Raw genomic sequence first — 17,037 nt, forward strand, 5'->3', positions numbered from 1 at the left:
CCTTAAAATTCAGAAAATATCAACTATATTCGTGCAGGAATCCGTTTTAACAAAACTTGGTGGCCACGGCAGGGAATTGGCCAAAAGAACGACAAAAACACACTTACAATTATGAAAGCACTTCACTCAAAAAAATATAACACTGCGGCAATATATTCTATTGCTTTTTTTTTGTACAAAATGGCGTGGATAATAAAATATAAACGTTTTTCAGTGTTTTTTACAAATTTTCTTTAATTTATTTTGTTCCAATGTTCACACATTCCGTACTAACAGCTGATTTCGAAAAACCATTTGCTCTTCCTCTTCTCTTTACGATTCCGTCGTAATGCAGAATACCAAACTTCGATTAAAGCAGAGCGTAGAACGGGAACGTAATCGAAATGCAGAATAGGGGTGATTATTTTGTAAATCGATAAGCGAATCATTCTGTTGATGGGTTGGTGTAGATGTATGTGTACTATGTGGTGGAGAATGATACATAATTATTTAAAATTAATAAAATATATATATAATTTAAATTAAATTCAAATTCGCTCCTTTAAAAACGCTCAAAATTTTTCTTCTAAAATTGCAATCGTCATCTCTTTTTCTTGATTTAATTTGTTCCTTTTATTTATTTGATGAATTTTTAAATATTAATTCTTATGATATGTAGGACCGTGATTTCGTTTGGATGAGCGCTCGTCTTCATTAAATTTAATTTTTATTGATACAGTAGATTTTTACTCACTGTGTTACTAGTAACCTCTTATATGATAAAGAAATTATGCAATGGCTTTAAAATTGATTGAAGAAATTATACAATTGCTTTAGAAGGGATTGAGCCTCTGACAGATTGATTGATGCTTGTTGTTGTTGTTGTTGTAGCAATGCTTCGCCCCACCTAACAGCCGCAACCGATCACAAATTTTCATCAATATCCTCTAACGGGAGTCCAAGGAAACTTGACGTTTCAACAGGGGTGGACCATAAGGAAAGGGGTGCTAGAGGCATTGGTTCCACATTACAATTAAAGAGATGGTTGGTGTCGTGTGGGGACACATTGCAAGCGGGGCATGCATTTTGTATGTCGGGGTTGATTCTGGATAGGTAAGAGTTTAACCTGTTACAATATCCAGAACGAAGTTGAGCAAGAGTGACACGCGTTTCCCTGGGGAGTATGCCTTCCTCTTCCGCGAGTTGTGGATACTTTTCTTTAAGTACTGGATTCACCGGGCAATTCCCGGCATAAAGGTCCGACGCCTGTATATGGAGTTCACCAAGGACCTGCTTGTGTTTTTTCGCTTCATACGGCTGGGTTCTCAGGTGCCGTATTTCCTCAAAATGCTTACGGAGATGACTCCTTAAGCCCCTAGGCGGTGCTGGTTCATCAATCAGATGTATGTTGGGATGCTCAGGTTTCTGGGTATTCAACAGGAACTGTTTGGTCAGCTCATTTCTCTCCCTGATGGGGAGTATTCTCGCCTCATTATGCAGATGGTGTTCTGGGGACATAAGAAGACAGCCCGTGGCGATTCTGAGAGCAGTATTTTGGCAGGCCTGTAGTTTCTTCCAGTGGGTACTTTTTAGGCTTGGCGACCATATGGGTGACGCGTAGCACGTAATCGGCTGGCTAATTGCTTTGTATGTAGTCATGAGCGTTTCTTTATCTTTTCCCCAGGTACTGCCAGCGAGGAATTTGAGGATTTTGTTACGGCTCTGAATTCTCGGAACAATTGCGGCTGCGTGCTCACCAAAATGTAGATCCTTATCAAACGTCACACCCAAGATTTTGGGGTGTAGGAAAGTCGGTAGCGTAGTGCCATCGACGTGGATGTTCAAAATGGTCGACATTTGGGAAGTCCATGTTGTAAATAAGGTCGCGGAAGATTTAGTCGGTGATAATGCCAGGTTTCGCGAGGCGAAAAAACTGGAGAGATCAGGGAGGTAGCCGTTTATTTTATTGCATAGCGCATCGATATTTGGGCCTGGGCCTGTGGCCATTATTGTGCAGTCATCGGCGTAGGAAACGATTGCGACTCCTTCCGGTGGTGAAATTAGCTTAGGTATGTAGAAATTAAACAAAAGTGGGGATAGGACACCACCCTGTGGCACCACCCCTTGTTTAATTCTCCTTGGTTTTGATTTTTCTTTTCTAAATTGCACCGATTCCTGCCGACCACCCAGATAATTTGCGGTCCACCTTTTAAGACATGGGGGAAGGGTAGACCCTTCCAGGTCTTGCAGTAACGAGCCATGGTTGACCGTATCAAAAGCTTTTGATAGGTCTAGCGCTACGAGTACTGTTCTATGGTGGGGGTATAAATTTAAACCCAATTTATCTGGGTGCCAATGACATTTAGCGCGGTGGTAGTGCTATGGAGTTTTCTGAAGCCATGCTGATGAGAGGCTAGCTGCAAATTTGTTTGGAAATAAGAGAGCAAAATGGCTTCAAGCGTTTTTGCTACTGGCGATAGGAGAGATATCGGACGATACGACTCACCTTTGTTAGCCGGTTTCCCAGGCTTTAGTAGCGGGACCACCTTGGCCATTTTCCATTTCTCGGGTATGACAAAGGTGGAAAGAGACAGGTTGAAGACATGCGCTAAATATTTGAAACCCTCTTTCCATAGGCTTTTAAGCATCGGCATGGCTATGCCGTCTGGGCCCACTGCTTTGGATGGTTTAGCGCGACCAATGGCGTCCTCAACCTCTTTAGCGGTGATGGTGATTGGTGACGCGCTGAATTTGTTTTTATGTGCGCGTCTATTGGCTCTCCGTCTATGTTTGTCGACCGTAGGATGCATTATATATTGTCGGCAGAAAGCGCTCGCGCATTTTTTCGCATCCGATGGCACTTTGTCGCCAAAGGCGATGGAAACTTTGTCTTTGTGCTTAGTCGGATTCAATAGGGACTTTACGGTGGACCAAAGTTTACCCACACCGTTAGAGAGGTTACAACCTCTTAGGTGCTCCTCCCATTTCGACCGCTTGTGTTCGTCCACAAGCAATCTGATGCGTTGGTTTATATCCCTTATTTGGGGGTCGCCTGGATCAAGCTGTCTTATAAGGACACGTTCTCTCGCTAAGTTTGCGGCCTCCGCCGGGAAGTGGGCCGTATTTCGGGAATTCTCCCGGCGGGAATGAAACGTGCCGAGGCGGATTCAATGACCTTACGGAAGGCACGCTCCCCTTGGCGGGCATCAGTCTCCAATTCCTGGATAGTATAGTGCAATATCTTCGAAAAACTACTTCTGCCAACGTTTATGTCCTGATCCTTAGCTACAGCCAGTTGGTATGATCCAGTAGGTAAAAATCGGAGTGTAGCCGCTAGTTGCGTAGTTGGTGAAATAAGAGGATGTCTTTCTGCCAACTTGTTGCCTATTTTACCGAGGAGTATTTTAAAAATATCCTTGTTCACGCGGTATGACTCCACAAATCTAAAAATTCCCAATTAGTACTTGAGCTTATACACTATCTTGAGAAACTTTGAATGGTACATTGGATAACTAGAGTTATTCTCGAGTCGACGAAAACGTTACAGAATTATACTAGTGATCGGCATGTGGATATCAAAGAACTGATGCAAATTCAATTCCCGGTATAATTATATTAGAAAAGTAGATTAAAATTCAGTTTGATGCTAGCTCTTAAATTATAACTTCGGAACGCCATACCTCTATCAACTTTAAGAAAGGTGACTGCAGTGGCTTCACCGAATTTACGGATAACGTCTTTGCTAATCTACCCAATTTATGTTGCGCAATAAAATTAACCAAAATGGCTAGGCGGCGAGACGCCTTCAATTTTGTCGCCGCACTTAGTGGGCAGAAACTGCAAGGAAGCTGCAGGTCTGCCAAAAAACTGCACTCACTACTGGGTGTCATCTTATGACTCTGTTTTTATGTAATCCTTTAACGTTAACGATAAGACCACCAATATAGCTATCCAATATTCTTCTGTAGGGTGTAGATACTCCCTCCATCCAGCAATTTCATTTAAGTATACATACTTGCAGTCCAGGTGCCTAAAGATATTCACACGAGATCTTAGCTCCCGATTTTTACGATTCGCACGCACAATAGCACGTCTTCTTGCGTCTGCGCATCCAAAAACCATAGCTGCAGGCATTTTTTAATTAAAATAAAATTTTATGATATTTAAACAAACAGCTGATTAAACTGGTTATCGAGTCGGAATGAAAACGATTCGAAATCGACTTCGAATCAGTTTTTCACAATCGCAATTGAGGACACCAAATAGAAAGCGAGTCGAAATCAATGTCGTTTTACTTTTCATTCCGAGTCGGAATTCAGAACACGCCTGATTATGTTTTTTTCTAAAGATTATGTTTATGTTTTTTCTAAGAAACATTTACTGGCATATTGCGATGGACCATTTCGAAAACCGCCAACGTAATCATCATCAGGCAATTTTGTAATGTTATCAAAGGTTTCACCGTGATACGAACCGTGAATCACATGGTGAAACTGCAGTAGCCTTTACCCACTAGGCCATCCTGCTGGTATTTGTTTTCATGCATAATTCAGGTTTTCTCATTTCTACACTAACAATGAGATTTGTTTTTGTAAAGTTCTTCTTCGTTGCGAATGAGAAGCTTTGTCAACTCGGGCTCAGTTGTACATATTTATGTATGTTTGTTTAATGGTGTGTTCAGTTTATACTTATATTTAAGAATTCATGAGCTTAACACCGGCTTATAATAATTGAATTTCAATTATTATGTTTTTTTCTAAGAGAAGCTGAAAAGAAAGAAACATTTACTGGCATATTGCGATGGACCATTTCGAAAACCGCCAACGTAATCATCATCAGGCAATTTTGTAATGTTATCAAAGGTTTCACCGGGATTCCAACCGTGAATCACATGGTGAAACTGCAGTAGCCTTTAACCACTAGGCCATCCTGCTGGTATTTGTTTTCATGCTTAATTCAGGTTTTCTCATTTCTACACTAACAACACAATTGAGACATCCTGTCTCTATATTGATTTGTGTGCCATGTAGATTTGTTTTTGTAAAGTTCTTCTTCGTTGCGAATGAGAAGCTTTGTCAACTCGGGCTCAGTTGTACATATTTATGTATGTTTGTTTAATGGTGTGTTCAGTTTATACTTATATTAAAGAATTCATGAGCTTAACACCGGCTTATAATAATTGAATTTCAATTATTATGTTTTTTTCTAAGAGAAGCTGAAAGGAAAGAAGCATTTACTGGCATATTGCGATGGACCATTTCGAAAACCGCCAACGTATTCATCAGGCAATTTTGTAATGTTATCAAAGGTTTCACGGGGATTCGAACCGTGAACCACATGGTGAAACCGCAGTAGCCTTTAACCACTAGGCCATCCTGCTGGTATTTGTTTTCATGCTTAATTCAGGATTTCTCATTTCTACACTAACAACACAATTGAGACATCCTGTCTCTATATTGATTTGTGTGCCATGTAGATTTGTTTTTGTAAAGTTATTCTTCGTTGCGAATGAGAAGCTTTGTCAACTCGGGCTCAGTTGTACATATTTATGTATGTTTAATGTTAAATATGTAAATTTTAATGTTCATCTTTTAACGTTCATAGACTATGACTCATAGTGGTAAGATTAAACAAAGCACTGAAGCACTAGTGATAACAAATTTTTATTAACTTATCAAACTGTTCTCTCTTTTAATGCTATTTTACTATTCAAAAGCGTCTAAACCTGTTTAATCAATACTTACTATCTGCTGTAGATTGTAGATTTTCGTCCTCTCTTCCACATGATACACATGAAAATATATCCAAATCATAAAATTCGTTGGTTTTGCATTTGTTTATGTCGTAAAAAGTGAATTCCATTAAATTCAAACTATCATTAATATTTCCGCCATGATATGCCCAAATATTCAACGCTTGGAAGATTAGGGTTACACAAAGGAAGCACCTTTTTGTGAAAGCACACATTTTTATTTATTTGCAATATTTAAAAATGTATTTATTTTTATTTTACTAGAATGTATCAGTGCCACTTTGACCGAGTCAGGTGCATTTAAAATGCTATTTGGACAGCGTGTAATCGTCACACCCGTTCAAGCGTTAAAGCACTTAATATATGTTTTGCCTATATAAATACGAGTTTAGTATAAGTATTAAGTAGTTGCTATGGCCACGCATCCCCTTACATAAGTGTATAGGAGTGAGAATCACTGAAGTGAGCACATTATTGGCGAGTTTTTCAGTGCCAGTTTAAGCTACAGGCAGCCGGTGAGGTGTTACCACACACCACGCAGATGCCGTTCGGTACCGACATAGCCCCGGCCGTTTGTAGGAAAAATTAAAAAGTGCCACGAAACGAATTGGAAGAGAAGCCCCTCGGAGGTACATCGCGCTCTGCATTTATTTTTCTTTATAGTGATCACTTTTTAAATTTAAAGTTATTAATACCATTCTCTGGTTTTAGCCATATGCTCCAATTTTATATTATTCCTAGCAGCTTTCCTTTAACCTATCCGAACCCATTCCCTTGATACCCTAATAATCCACTCACTATGTCCCCCTTCCACTTTTTCCATTTATTTATTTATTTAAAGTCGATAACAAACGTCAAATGGTCGACTACATGATAAAAATATACATATGTATACAGTTCAAAAGCTAAAATTAAATATATCGAAATTTCAACAATGTTATAGTAGAACAAATAATATATATAACAATACAATTGAATTTCTGAATATAAAGCTAGAAATAAAAGGGAACAAAAATAAAATCTTATGCTGGCGGATGGCATCAGATTCCGGATTCCAGGGTTCCGATCGGCTTTCTGTCGGAATGCAAACAAGATTCCAATCAGTATGTCGTCGAAATGCGGCAGAACTCCAATAGTATAGTGTCGTATGCCATCGCAATGCATAAAAAAGTAACATGACTTGCGTTGTTGGAATGCACCGGATTCCAATCAACTCGATGCCTGACCCATAAAATTATACTGCCGGAATGCTGCGATTCCGGTCAGTATCTCGTGAGAAAGCATGTTTCAACGTTGTTGGAATGCACCAGATTCCAATCAATTGTCTGGTTTCTTTTTAATTTTCCAGGTTGAAGAGCCAATGTATCCAACCCATCCTTATACGATATCGTGTCTGGGTTTTTTACGGAACAAAGAATACCGGCGTGTAAAAAATAAATAAATTAGATGCGACCTCTCATGTTAGATATGCGAGTATTGCATTACGTAAAGTGGCAAAAGTACATTCAAGACTAATACAGCTATACAAGTCATTGTAGTGCAGAAAAGCAGATGATTATTTTTAGTAAAGTTTCGACGACAAAGGGGTAAATGAAAAGGTTCATAGTGTCTGGATACTCTAGGAGGGACAGCAAAATGCAATCGGCTTAGAAAGTCAGCGGAGTCAATTTCACCAATAATGAGCTTATGGATAAACAATACCCCAAGTAATATTCTGCGATTTTCTAGAGTGGGTAAGCTAATAAGAAGAAGCCTACTTCTGTATAGTGGTAGGTGAAGATTTGAGTCCCAATTAAGACCACGTAATGCAAGTATCAGAAATTGCTTTTGTACAGACTCAATACGCTTTATATGATTTTGAGAGACAGAACCCCAAACGCACGAGCAATACTCAAGTATTGGACGGACCAGAAATGTGTAGAGAGTCTTAGTGGGGTACGGATCATCAAACTCTTTAGCCCACCATTTAACAAATCCAAGTACACCCAACGCCTTGTTGGCAATAGATATTTAATTTGACGCGTCCAACGCTTTTATTTAATTTTCTGATCAACACCCTAGATTGATGAGGAGTGTGATGACTAGTATCTATGACCAATCGAATTATTTTCTAGTATTTAGTATTATTATTACTTCATGAAAGAATTGTTTTCAATAAAATCGTTTAACTTAAACATTTTTTTTTTATTATTTCATTGTTTCCTTTTTATTCAAAAGCATTGTAAATGTGGAATTCGCGTCGAAAAAAGATGCAAAATTTGCATTGTTTTTCAACTGAATTCAACCTCATTTTATTGTAAATTTTGCATTTAATTAAATCTATTCATAGCTTTTCTCCCGGGATTGGGATTCGAACCCACACTCCTACGATGATTAAACTGTTTCAACCACATTCAGCCACGTCATGCCTTTTGCCTTTGAGAGGCGAATAGATGTGTACATAAAGTCCAACGTGGATGAAAAACCGCAGGGCGGGGTGTTATTACGTCTGCTGTGGGCGCTGGTCATCAAACAACTGCTCAGGCGATTCGCTCAGGGACCCGTAAAACTTATGTCTTACGCAGAAGACGATGAAATTGTCACGAGTAGAAAGTGCTTCTAACGATTAGCTCTTTGGTCTATCGGGCGCTTCGGGTTATACATACCTCAGCACCTAATTCACGGGGTAACAACCAATGCAGAGTGGTGACCCTGCAGGAGAAACCTTGCACAAAATATCTAGGAACCCTTCAAGACAGTAAGTTGTCGTGGAAGGTTAACGTGGAAGAGAGAGCAAGAAGGCCTCGACGGCACTTTAGCATGTAATGTAGAAAATAGCATAGATGGGAATGAAAAAGCGGATGAACTAGCTAAAAAGGGTGCATCCCTCGAAGCTTGATCCGCAGACGTCCCAATTATATTGGGCGATATTAAGAAAAGGCGAAGATGCACATGATGGAAGAGCATGTGTAGGTCTTACAACCTTATACTAACAAAGTTACTCCTATCATTCAAAAGAGAATACTGTAGACTCATAACGGGTATTCTAACTGGATACTGCCTTCCGATGTCACATGCTTTCATGGTACAATTATACAGGTTCGCTCATCTCATCAGCTGATTTTAGTTATGTCATTGCATGGTCGAAGGGATTGTCAAAAGGAGATGGCAAACATCAAAATGAAACCAACACATTGGCAACATTGTACTTACTCATACAAAAACTGCTAAGTTTTATGTTTCCATTCCATACCATTCGCACCAACACCAATACACAGATTTTGACAACTTGAACAGATATATTTTGTAGCTTTACAGATGAGCCAACCATGTATAGTTGAACCATGCATGATTTTAAACTAGGCTTGGTCAGTGATACCAGATGGTGGAGGGGCGGGTTGGAGGAGGATACGATCGAGCACGTTTTTTGTTTGTGCTCTGCGCTTGCCAGGCTAAGCAATGATGACATGATACGAAACATTCATTCTCTCTCAATTCGTTTCCAGGAATGGGTCTTAAAGTTCATTCAATTGTAAACATTGGTTCATTCGATTGTAAACAAACTTCATTCGTTTCCAAGAATGGGTCTTGAAGATCAGAGTTGCGTAAACCGCGCAAAAAAAAATCCAAGAAAATCGGTGCGTTTTGATTATTTTTCCTTTCAAGTGTATTCAACTACATAAGCGGATCAAAAATTTGTAAAAAAGGTACAAGAAATAACAAAATTAAATGAGCTGTTATATTAACGCACGAAAAGAGATAAGTACATTTTATCTTAGCTATCAAAAAATTAAATTTCACGTGTTGTCACGGAAAAATTTTTAACGGGTAAAATAAGCTTTTTTTTGTATTTGTGATCCTGAAAAAATTCGAGTTTTTTGATATCCCATTTGACAATCTTGAGTAAGTTAATGTAAAATACCCCAAAGTTATTCCGAAATGCCCAAATTTGATTTTGAGGATGATGGCATCTATGGTCAATGTTATAAAAAATGTACATTTTCACGCGCTCTCAGAGAGCGAGAAGTTTCATATCATGTCATCATTGAGGCTAAGACTCCAGCACTGATGACTTGATACGAAACATTCATTCTCTCTCAATTCGTTTCCTGGAATGGGGCTTGAAATCAGCTGTCAGTTCATTTAATTGTAAACAAAAGTTCATTCGTTTCCAAGAATGGGTCTTGAAATCAGATGGCTATAGAGTTGCCTAAAATACGCAAAAAAACTTCAAGAAATCCGTTCGGTTTCATTATTTTCAAATAAATCAGCAAGCTGATAAAAACTTATTCAAATTTATAAAAAAGGCAAACTTTTGTAGAAATATTTTGTGGTAGATAAGTGAAAAAATTTGAAATAACATATTTCGATTGCGTTGCTGTGCTTTGCTGCATTGGCATCGCCATAAGATAACAATAAACGGCTAGCCCCTTTTTTCACTTTGATGCGGCCAAACCGTTTATGTACATACATATGCATATCGACATACAACAAAAACGCGAAAAATACCAAATTAGATCACTTGGTGAAGTACCTGCGTTGTCGTCCGCAAAAGGCTATTAATTAAACATGTTGCGTTAACCTATACGTACATATACCTACAATTTATCTCAGCTGTCAAAAACAGAATGTCGCAACGCTCCACAAAAACATGGCCTTTACGCATCGATTTACATCAATGCGAAGACTAAGAAGCTGACTTTTATATCAATCGAAAGTTGTTACCGAAACCCGTTTCGTGTGCAGCCTTTCGATGAAAGGTGTTTAACTGATAAATTTTCCACGAGTGAAAAAGAGTTATTTTTTTCTTCGGATTTGTAATCCTGAAAAAAATTCGAGTTTTTTGATATCCCATTTGACAATCTTGAGCAAATTTTCGGTGAAAATCATAAATTAAACCTTTACCATGTAAAATACCCCAAAGTTATTCTGAAATGCCCAAATTTGGTTTTGAGCGTGATGGCATCTATGGCCAATGTTATAAAAAATGCACAATTTCACGCGCTCTCAGAGAGCGAGAAGTTTCATATCAGGTCATCAGTGGACTCCAGCTATTAGGAGTGATACGGCTGTCAGATCTAGAAGCAGCAAGTGGAATAGGTGCTAGAAAGCTTCTAGTATTTGCGAAGAGGACGGAAATATTTTATAATATAGGTTAGTTTCGTCGTTAAGCAAACTTCTGGTAAAACTATGGACCAGCCAGTTCAACCAACCTATGTAAAATCTGTAAAAAGCTTTCCTTTGAGTATTATAGCTTGAATATCGCAAGGGAAATTTTTGACATATATATGTTTTACCAGCATCAACTGTTTTTGCCAAATTGGAAACCACAGCATGCTAAATATTGCTACGATGAGAAACATCCCAGCCAGCATTTTTTGAAAATTTCGATCAAAAAATATTTAAATATCATACCCCAAGATGATTAAAAACGTTCAAATTCAAAAGCATTTTCTGTTCGAGAATTAACGTATCGTCGGGAGAAAAATGTACCAAAAATGTGATTATTCTTAAATAATCATTTATGATTCCTATTTCGAAACGCTTTTTAAGTCATATTTGATATCATTGTAAAATTGAGCTTTAATAGTTTTAGAGTAATATATGACTGCTTTTCACAATCATTTTCTGATCATATTCGTGAATATATTTCAATCGTTTTGGATGAGATTTTTGTATCATTTTTGAATGTCATTATAATGCATTTATTCTTCATATCTCATTCAAAATACATAATAATCTTATTTCATCAGGGGAAGAAAGCATGCGAAAATGAGCTATTCGAACCACAGCTAACTCGCAAACAAACTTGACAGATATACACCTGTGACTACAACATCCAACATCAGCATTATCGTCTGCATCTTAAAATACGGATACGATACGGGATGTTGAAGCCGTATTCAGGTATGTCAAGATAGTCTCACTTACCTGGGGTTCAAGTAGCTCACAACCTATGTATTGTCCAATCATTATGTATTTTCTGGGAAGCTGAAGGGGAGAAATGGTTGGGGAAATCTTCGTTCACGAGCAGCATTACATTATTTTTGTCTTGAAGAATATCTTTTGCATAAATAATAAAATTTTTATATATTTTTTCTTAGCTTCATGAATCATGATTGAAAAAATATGTGTATGTGAAAAATAATCGGCTGGCTAATTGCTTTGTATGTAGTCATGAGCGTTTCTTTATCTTTTCCCCAGGTACTGCCAGCGAGGAATTTGAGGATTTTGTTACGGCCCTGAATTCTCGGAACAATTGCGGCTGCGTGCTCACCAAAATGTAGATCCTGATCAAACGTCACACCCAAGATTTTGGGGTGTAGGAAAGTCGGTAGCGTAGTGCCATCGACGTGGATGTTCAAAATGATCGACATTTGGGAAGTCCATGTTGTAAATAAGGTCGCGGAAGATTTAGTCGGTGATAATGCCAGGTTTCGCGAGGCGAAAAAACTGGAGAGATCAGGGAGGTAGGTAGCCGTTTATTTTATTGCATAGCGCATCGATCTTTGGGCCTGGGCCTGTCGCCATTATTGTGCAGTCATCGGCGTAGGAAACGATTGTGACTCCTTCCGGTGGTGAAGTTAGCTTAGGTATGTAGTGTGGGTGCCAATAACATTTAGCGCGGTGGTAGTGCTATGGAGTTTTCTGAAGCCATGCTGATGAGAGGCCAGCTGCAAATTTGTTTGGAAATAAGAGAGCAAAATGGCTTCAAGCGTCTTTGCTACTGGCGATAGGAGAGATATCGGACGATACGACTCACCTTTGTTAGCTGGTTTCCCAGGCTTTAGTAGCGGGACCACCTTGGCCATTTTCCATTTCTCGGGTATGACAAAGGTGGAAAGAGACAGGTTGAAGACATGCGCTAAATATTTGAAACCCTGTTTCCCTAGGCTTTTAAGCATCGGCATGGCTATGTCGTCTGGGCCCACTGCTTTGGATGGTTTAGCGCGACCAATGGCGTCCTCAACCTCTTTAGCGGTGATGGTGATTGGTGACGCGCTGAATTTGTGTTTATGTGCGCGTCTATTGGTTCTCCGTCTATGTTTGTCGACCGTAGGATGCATTATATATTGTCGGCAGAAAGCGCTCGCGCATTTTTTCGCATCCGACAGCACTTTGTCGCCAAAGGCGATGGAAACTTTGTCTTTGTGCTTAGTCGGATTCGATAGGGACTTTACGGTGGACCAAAGTTTACCCACACCGGTAGAGATGTTACAACCTCTTAGGTGCTCCTCCCATTTCGACCGCTTGTGTTCGTCCACAAGCAATCTGATCGTTGGTTTATATCCCTTATTTGGGGGTCGCCCGGATCAAGCTGTCTTATAAGGTCACGTTCTCTCGCTAAGTTTGCGGCCTCCGCCGGGAAGTGGGGCCGTATTTCGGGAATTCTCCCGGCGGGAATGAAACGTGCCGAGGCGGATTCAATGACCTTACGGAAGGCACGCTCCCCTTGGCGGGCATCAGTCTCCAATTCCTGGATAGGCTAGGCGGAGAAGCCGAAAAGAAACATTTACTGGCATATTGAGATGGACCCTTTCGAAAAGCGCCAACGTAATCATCATCAGGCAATTTTGTAATGTTATCAAAGGTTTCACCGGGATTCGAACCGTGAATCACATGGTGAAACTGCAGTAGCCTTTAACCACTAGGCCATCCTGCTGGTATTTGTTTTCACGCTTCATTCAGGTTTTCTCATTTCTACACTAACAACACAATTGACACATTCTGTCTCTATATTGATTTGTGTGCCATGTAGATTTGTTTTTGTAAAGTTCTTCGTTGCGAATGAGAAGCTTTGTTAACTCGGGCTCAGTTGTACATATTTATGTATGTTTGTTTAATGGTGTGTTCAGTTTATACTTATATTTAAGAATTCATGAGCTTAACACCGGCTTATAATAATTGAATTTCAATTATTATGTTTTTTTCTAAGAGAAGCTGAAAAGAAGAAACATTTACTGGCATATTGCGATGGACCATTTCGAAAACCGCCAACGTAATCATCATCAGGCAATTTTGTAAAGTTATCAAAGGTTTCACCGGGATTCGAACCGTGAATCACATGGTGAAACTGCAGTAGCCTTTAACCACTAGGCCATCCTGCTGGTATTTGTTTTCATGCTTAATTCAGGTTTTCTCATTTCTACACTAACAACACAATTGAGACATCCTGTCTCTATATTGATTTGTGTGCCATGTAGATTTGTTTTTGTAAAGTTCTTCTTCGTTGCGAATGAGAAGCTTTGTTAACTCGGGCTCAGTTGTACATATTTATGTATGTTTGTTTAATGGTGTGTTCAGTTTATACTTATATTTAAGAATTCATGAGCTTAACACCGGCTTATAATAATTGAATTTCAATTATTATGTTTTTTTCTAAGAAAAGCTGAAAAGAAAGAAGCATTTACTGGCATATTGCGATGGACCATTTCGAAAACCGCCAACGTAATCATCATCAGGCAATTTTGTAATGTTATCAAAGGTTTCACGGGGATTCGAACCGTGAACCACATGGTGAAACCGCAGTAGCCTTTAACCACTAGGCCATCCTGCTGGTATTTGTTTTCATGCTTAATTTAGGTTTTCTCATTTCTACACTAACAACACAATTGAGACATTCTGTCTCTATATTGATTTGTGTGCCATGTAGATTTGTTTTTGTAAAGTTCTTCTTCGTTGCGAATGAGAAGCTTTGTCAACTCGGGCTCAGTTGTACATATTTATGTATGTTTAATGTTAAATATGTAAATTTTAATGTTCATCTTTTAACGTTCATATACTATGACTCATAGTGGTAAGATTAAACAAAGCACTGAAGCACTAGTGATAACAAATTTTTATTAACTTATCAAACTGTTCTCTCTTTTAATGCTATTTTACTATTCAAAAGCGTCTAAACCTGTTTAATCAATACTTACTATCTGCTGTAGATTGTAGATTTTCGTCCTCTCTTCCACATGATACACATGAAAATATATCCAAATCATAAAATTCGTTGGTTTTGCATTTGTTTATGTCGTAAAAAGTGAATTCCATTAAATTCAAACTATCATTAATATTTCCGCCATGATATGCCCAAATATTCAACGCTTGGAAGATTAGGGTTACACAAAGGAAGCACCTTTTTGTGAAAGCACACATTTTTATTTATTTGCAATATTTAAAAATGTATTTATTTTTATTTTACTAGAATGTATCAGTGCCACTTTGACCGAGTCAGGTGCATTTAAAATGCTATTTGGACAGCGTGTAATCGTCACACCCGTTCAAGCGTTAAAGCACTTAATATATGTTTTGCCTATATAAATACGAGTTTAGTATAAGTATTAAGTAGTTGCTAGGGCCACGCATCCCCTTACATAAGTGTATAGGAGTGAGAATCACTGAAGTGAGCACATTATTGGCGAGTTTTTCAGTGCCAGTTTAAACTACAGGCGGCCGGTGAGGTGTTACCACACACCACGCAGATGCCGTTCGGTATCGACATAGCCCCGGCCGTTTGTAGGAAAAATTAAAAAGTGCCACGAAACGAATTGGAAGAGAAGCCCCTCGGAGGTACATCGCGCTCTGCATTTATTTTTCTTTATAGTGATCACTTTTTAAATTTAAAGTTATTAATACCAAGAAAGGGTTTCTCTGGTTTTAGCCATATGCTCCAATTTTATATTATTCCTAGCAGCTTTCCTTTAACCTATCCGAACCCATTTCCTTGATACCCTAATAATTCACTCACTATGTCCCCCTTCCACCTTTTCCATTTATTTATTTATTTAAAGTCGATAACAAACGTCAAATGGTCGACTACATGATAAAAATATACATATGTATACAGTTCAAAAGCTAAAATTAAATATATAGAAATTTCAACAATGTTATAGTAGAACAAATAATATATATAACAATACAATTGAATTTCTGAATATAAAGCTAGAAATAAAAGGGAACAAAAATAAAATCTTATGCTGGCGGATGGCATCAGATTCCGGATGCGCAGGGTTCCGATCGGCTTTCTGTGGGAATGCAAACAAGATTCCAATCAGTATGTCGTCGAAATGCGGCAGAACTCCAATAGTATAGTGTCGTATGCCATCGCAATGCATAAAAAAGCAACATGACTTGCGTTGTTGGAATGCACCGGATTCCAATCAACTCGATGCCTGACCCATAAAATTATACTGCCGGAATGCTGCGATTCCGGTCAGTATCTCGTGAGAAAGCATGTTTCAACGTTGTTGGAATGCACCAGATTCCAATCAACACAGTATTGTCTGGTTTCTTTTTAATTTTCCAGGTTGAAGAGCCAATGTATCCAACCCATCCTTATACGATATCGTGTCTGGGTTTTTTACGGAACAAAGAATACCGGCGTGTAAAAAATAAATAAATTAGATGCGACCTCTCATGTTAGATATGCGAGTATTGCATTACGTAAAGTGGCAAAAGTACATTCAAGACTAATACAGCTATACAAGTCATTGTAGTGCAGAAAAGCAGATGATTATTTTTAGTAAAGTTTCGACGACAAAGGGGTAAATGAAAAGGTTCATAGTGTCTGGATACTCTAGGAGGGACAGCAAAATGCAATCGGCTTAGAAAGTCAGCGGAGTCAATTTCACCAATAATGAGCTTATGGATAAACAATACCCCAAGTAATATTCTGCGATTTTCTAGAGTGGGTAAGCTAATAAGAAGAAGCCTACTTCTGTATAGTGGTAGGTGAAGATTTGAGTCCCAATTAAGACCACGTAATGCAAGTATCAGAAATTGCTTTTGTACAGACTCAATACGCTTTATATGATTTTGAGAGACAGAACCCCAAACGCACGAGCAATACTCAAGTATTGGACGGACCAGAAATGTGTAGAGAGTCTTAGTGGGGTACGGATCATCAAACTCTTTAGCCCACCATTTAACAAATCCAAGTACACCCAACGCCTTGTTGGCAATAGATATTTAATTTGACGCGTCCAACGCTTTTATTTAATTTTCTGATCAACACCCTAGATTGATGAGGAGTGTGATGACTAGTATCTATGACCAATCGAATTATTTTCTAGTATTTAGTATTATTATTACTTCATGAAAGAATTGTTTTCAATAAAATCGTTTAACTTAAACATTTTTTTTTTATTATTTCATTGTTTCCTTTTTATTCAAAAGCATTGTAAATGTGGAATTCGCGTCGAAAAAAGATGCAAAATTTGCATTGTTTTTCAACTGAATTCAACCTCATTTTATTGTAAATTTTGCATTTAATTAAATCTATTCATAGCTTTTCTCCCGGGATTGGGATTCGAACCCACACTCCTACGATGATTAAACTG

The 17,037-nt window shown here is 38.5% G+C and overlaps 1 protein-coding gene across 5 annotated transcripts in view; it reads right to left on the minus strand.

Moving 5' to 3' along the window:
- Positions 1–6,097, minus strand: part of LOC137236756 (meckelin) — a 215,467-nt gene extending 209,370 nt beyond the window's left edge. For 4 of the 5 annotated variants that reach the window (XM_067759738.1, XM_067759740.1, XM_067759736.1 and 1 more), the window contains exon 1: positions 5,724–6,097. In XM_067759738.1, coding sequence (XP_067615839.1) covers positions 5,724–5,946 — 223 coding nt within the window. In that variant the 5' untranslated portion in view covers positions 5,947–6,097. Of the gene's footprint in view, positions 1–107; positions 364–5,723 lie in introns of those variants that run through there. The other variant, XM_067759737.1, reaches the window with a different exon arrangement.
- Positions 6,098–17,037: the final 10,940 nt, after the last annotated feature.

Source organism: Eurosta solidaginis, chromosome 1 (assembly GCF_040869045.1).
Source record: "Eurosta solidaginis isolate ZX-2024a chromosome 1, ASM4086904v1, whole genome shotgun sequence".
Classification (NCBI taxonomy): Eukaryota; Metazoa; Arthropoda; class Insecta; order Diptera; family Tephritidae; genus Eurosta; species Eurosta solidaginis.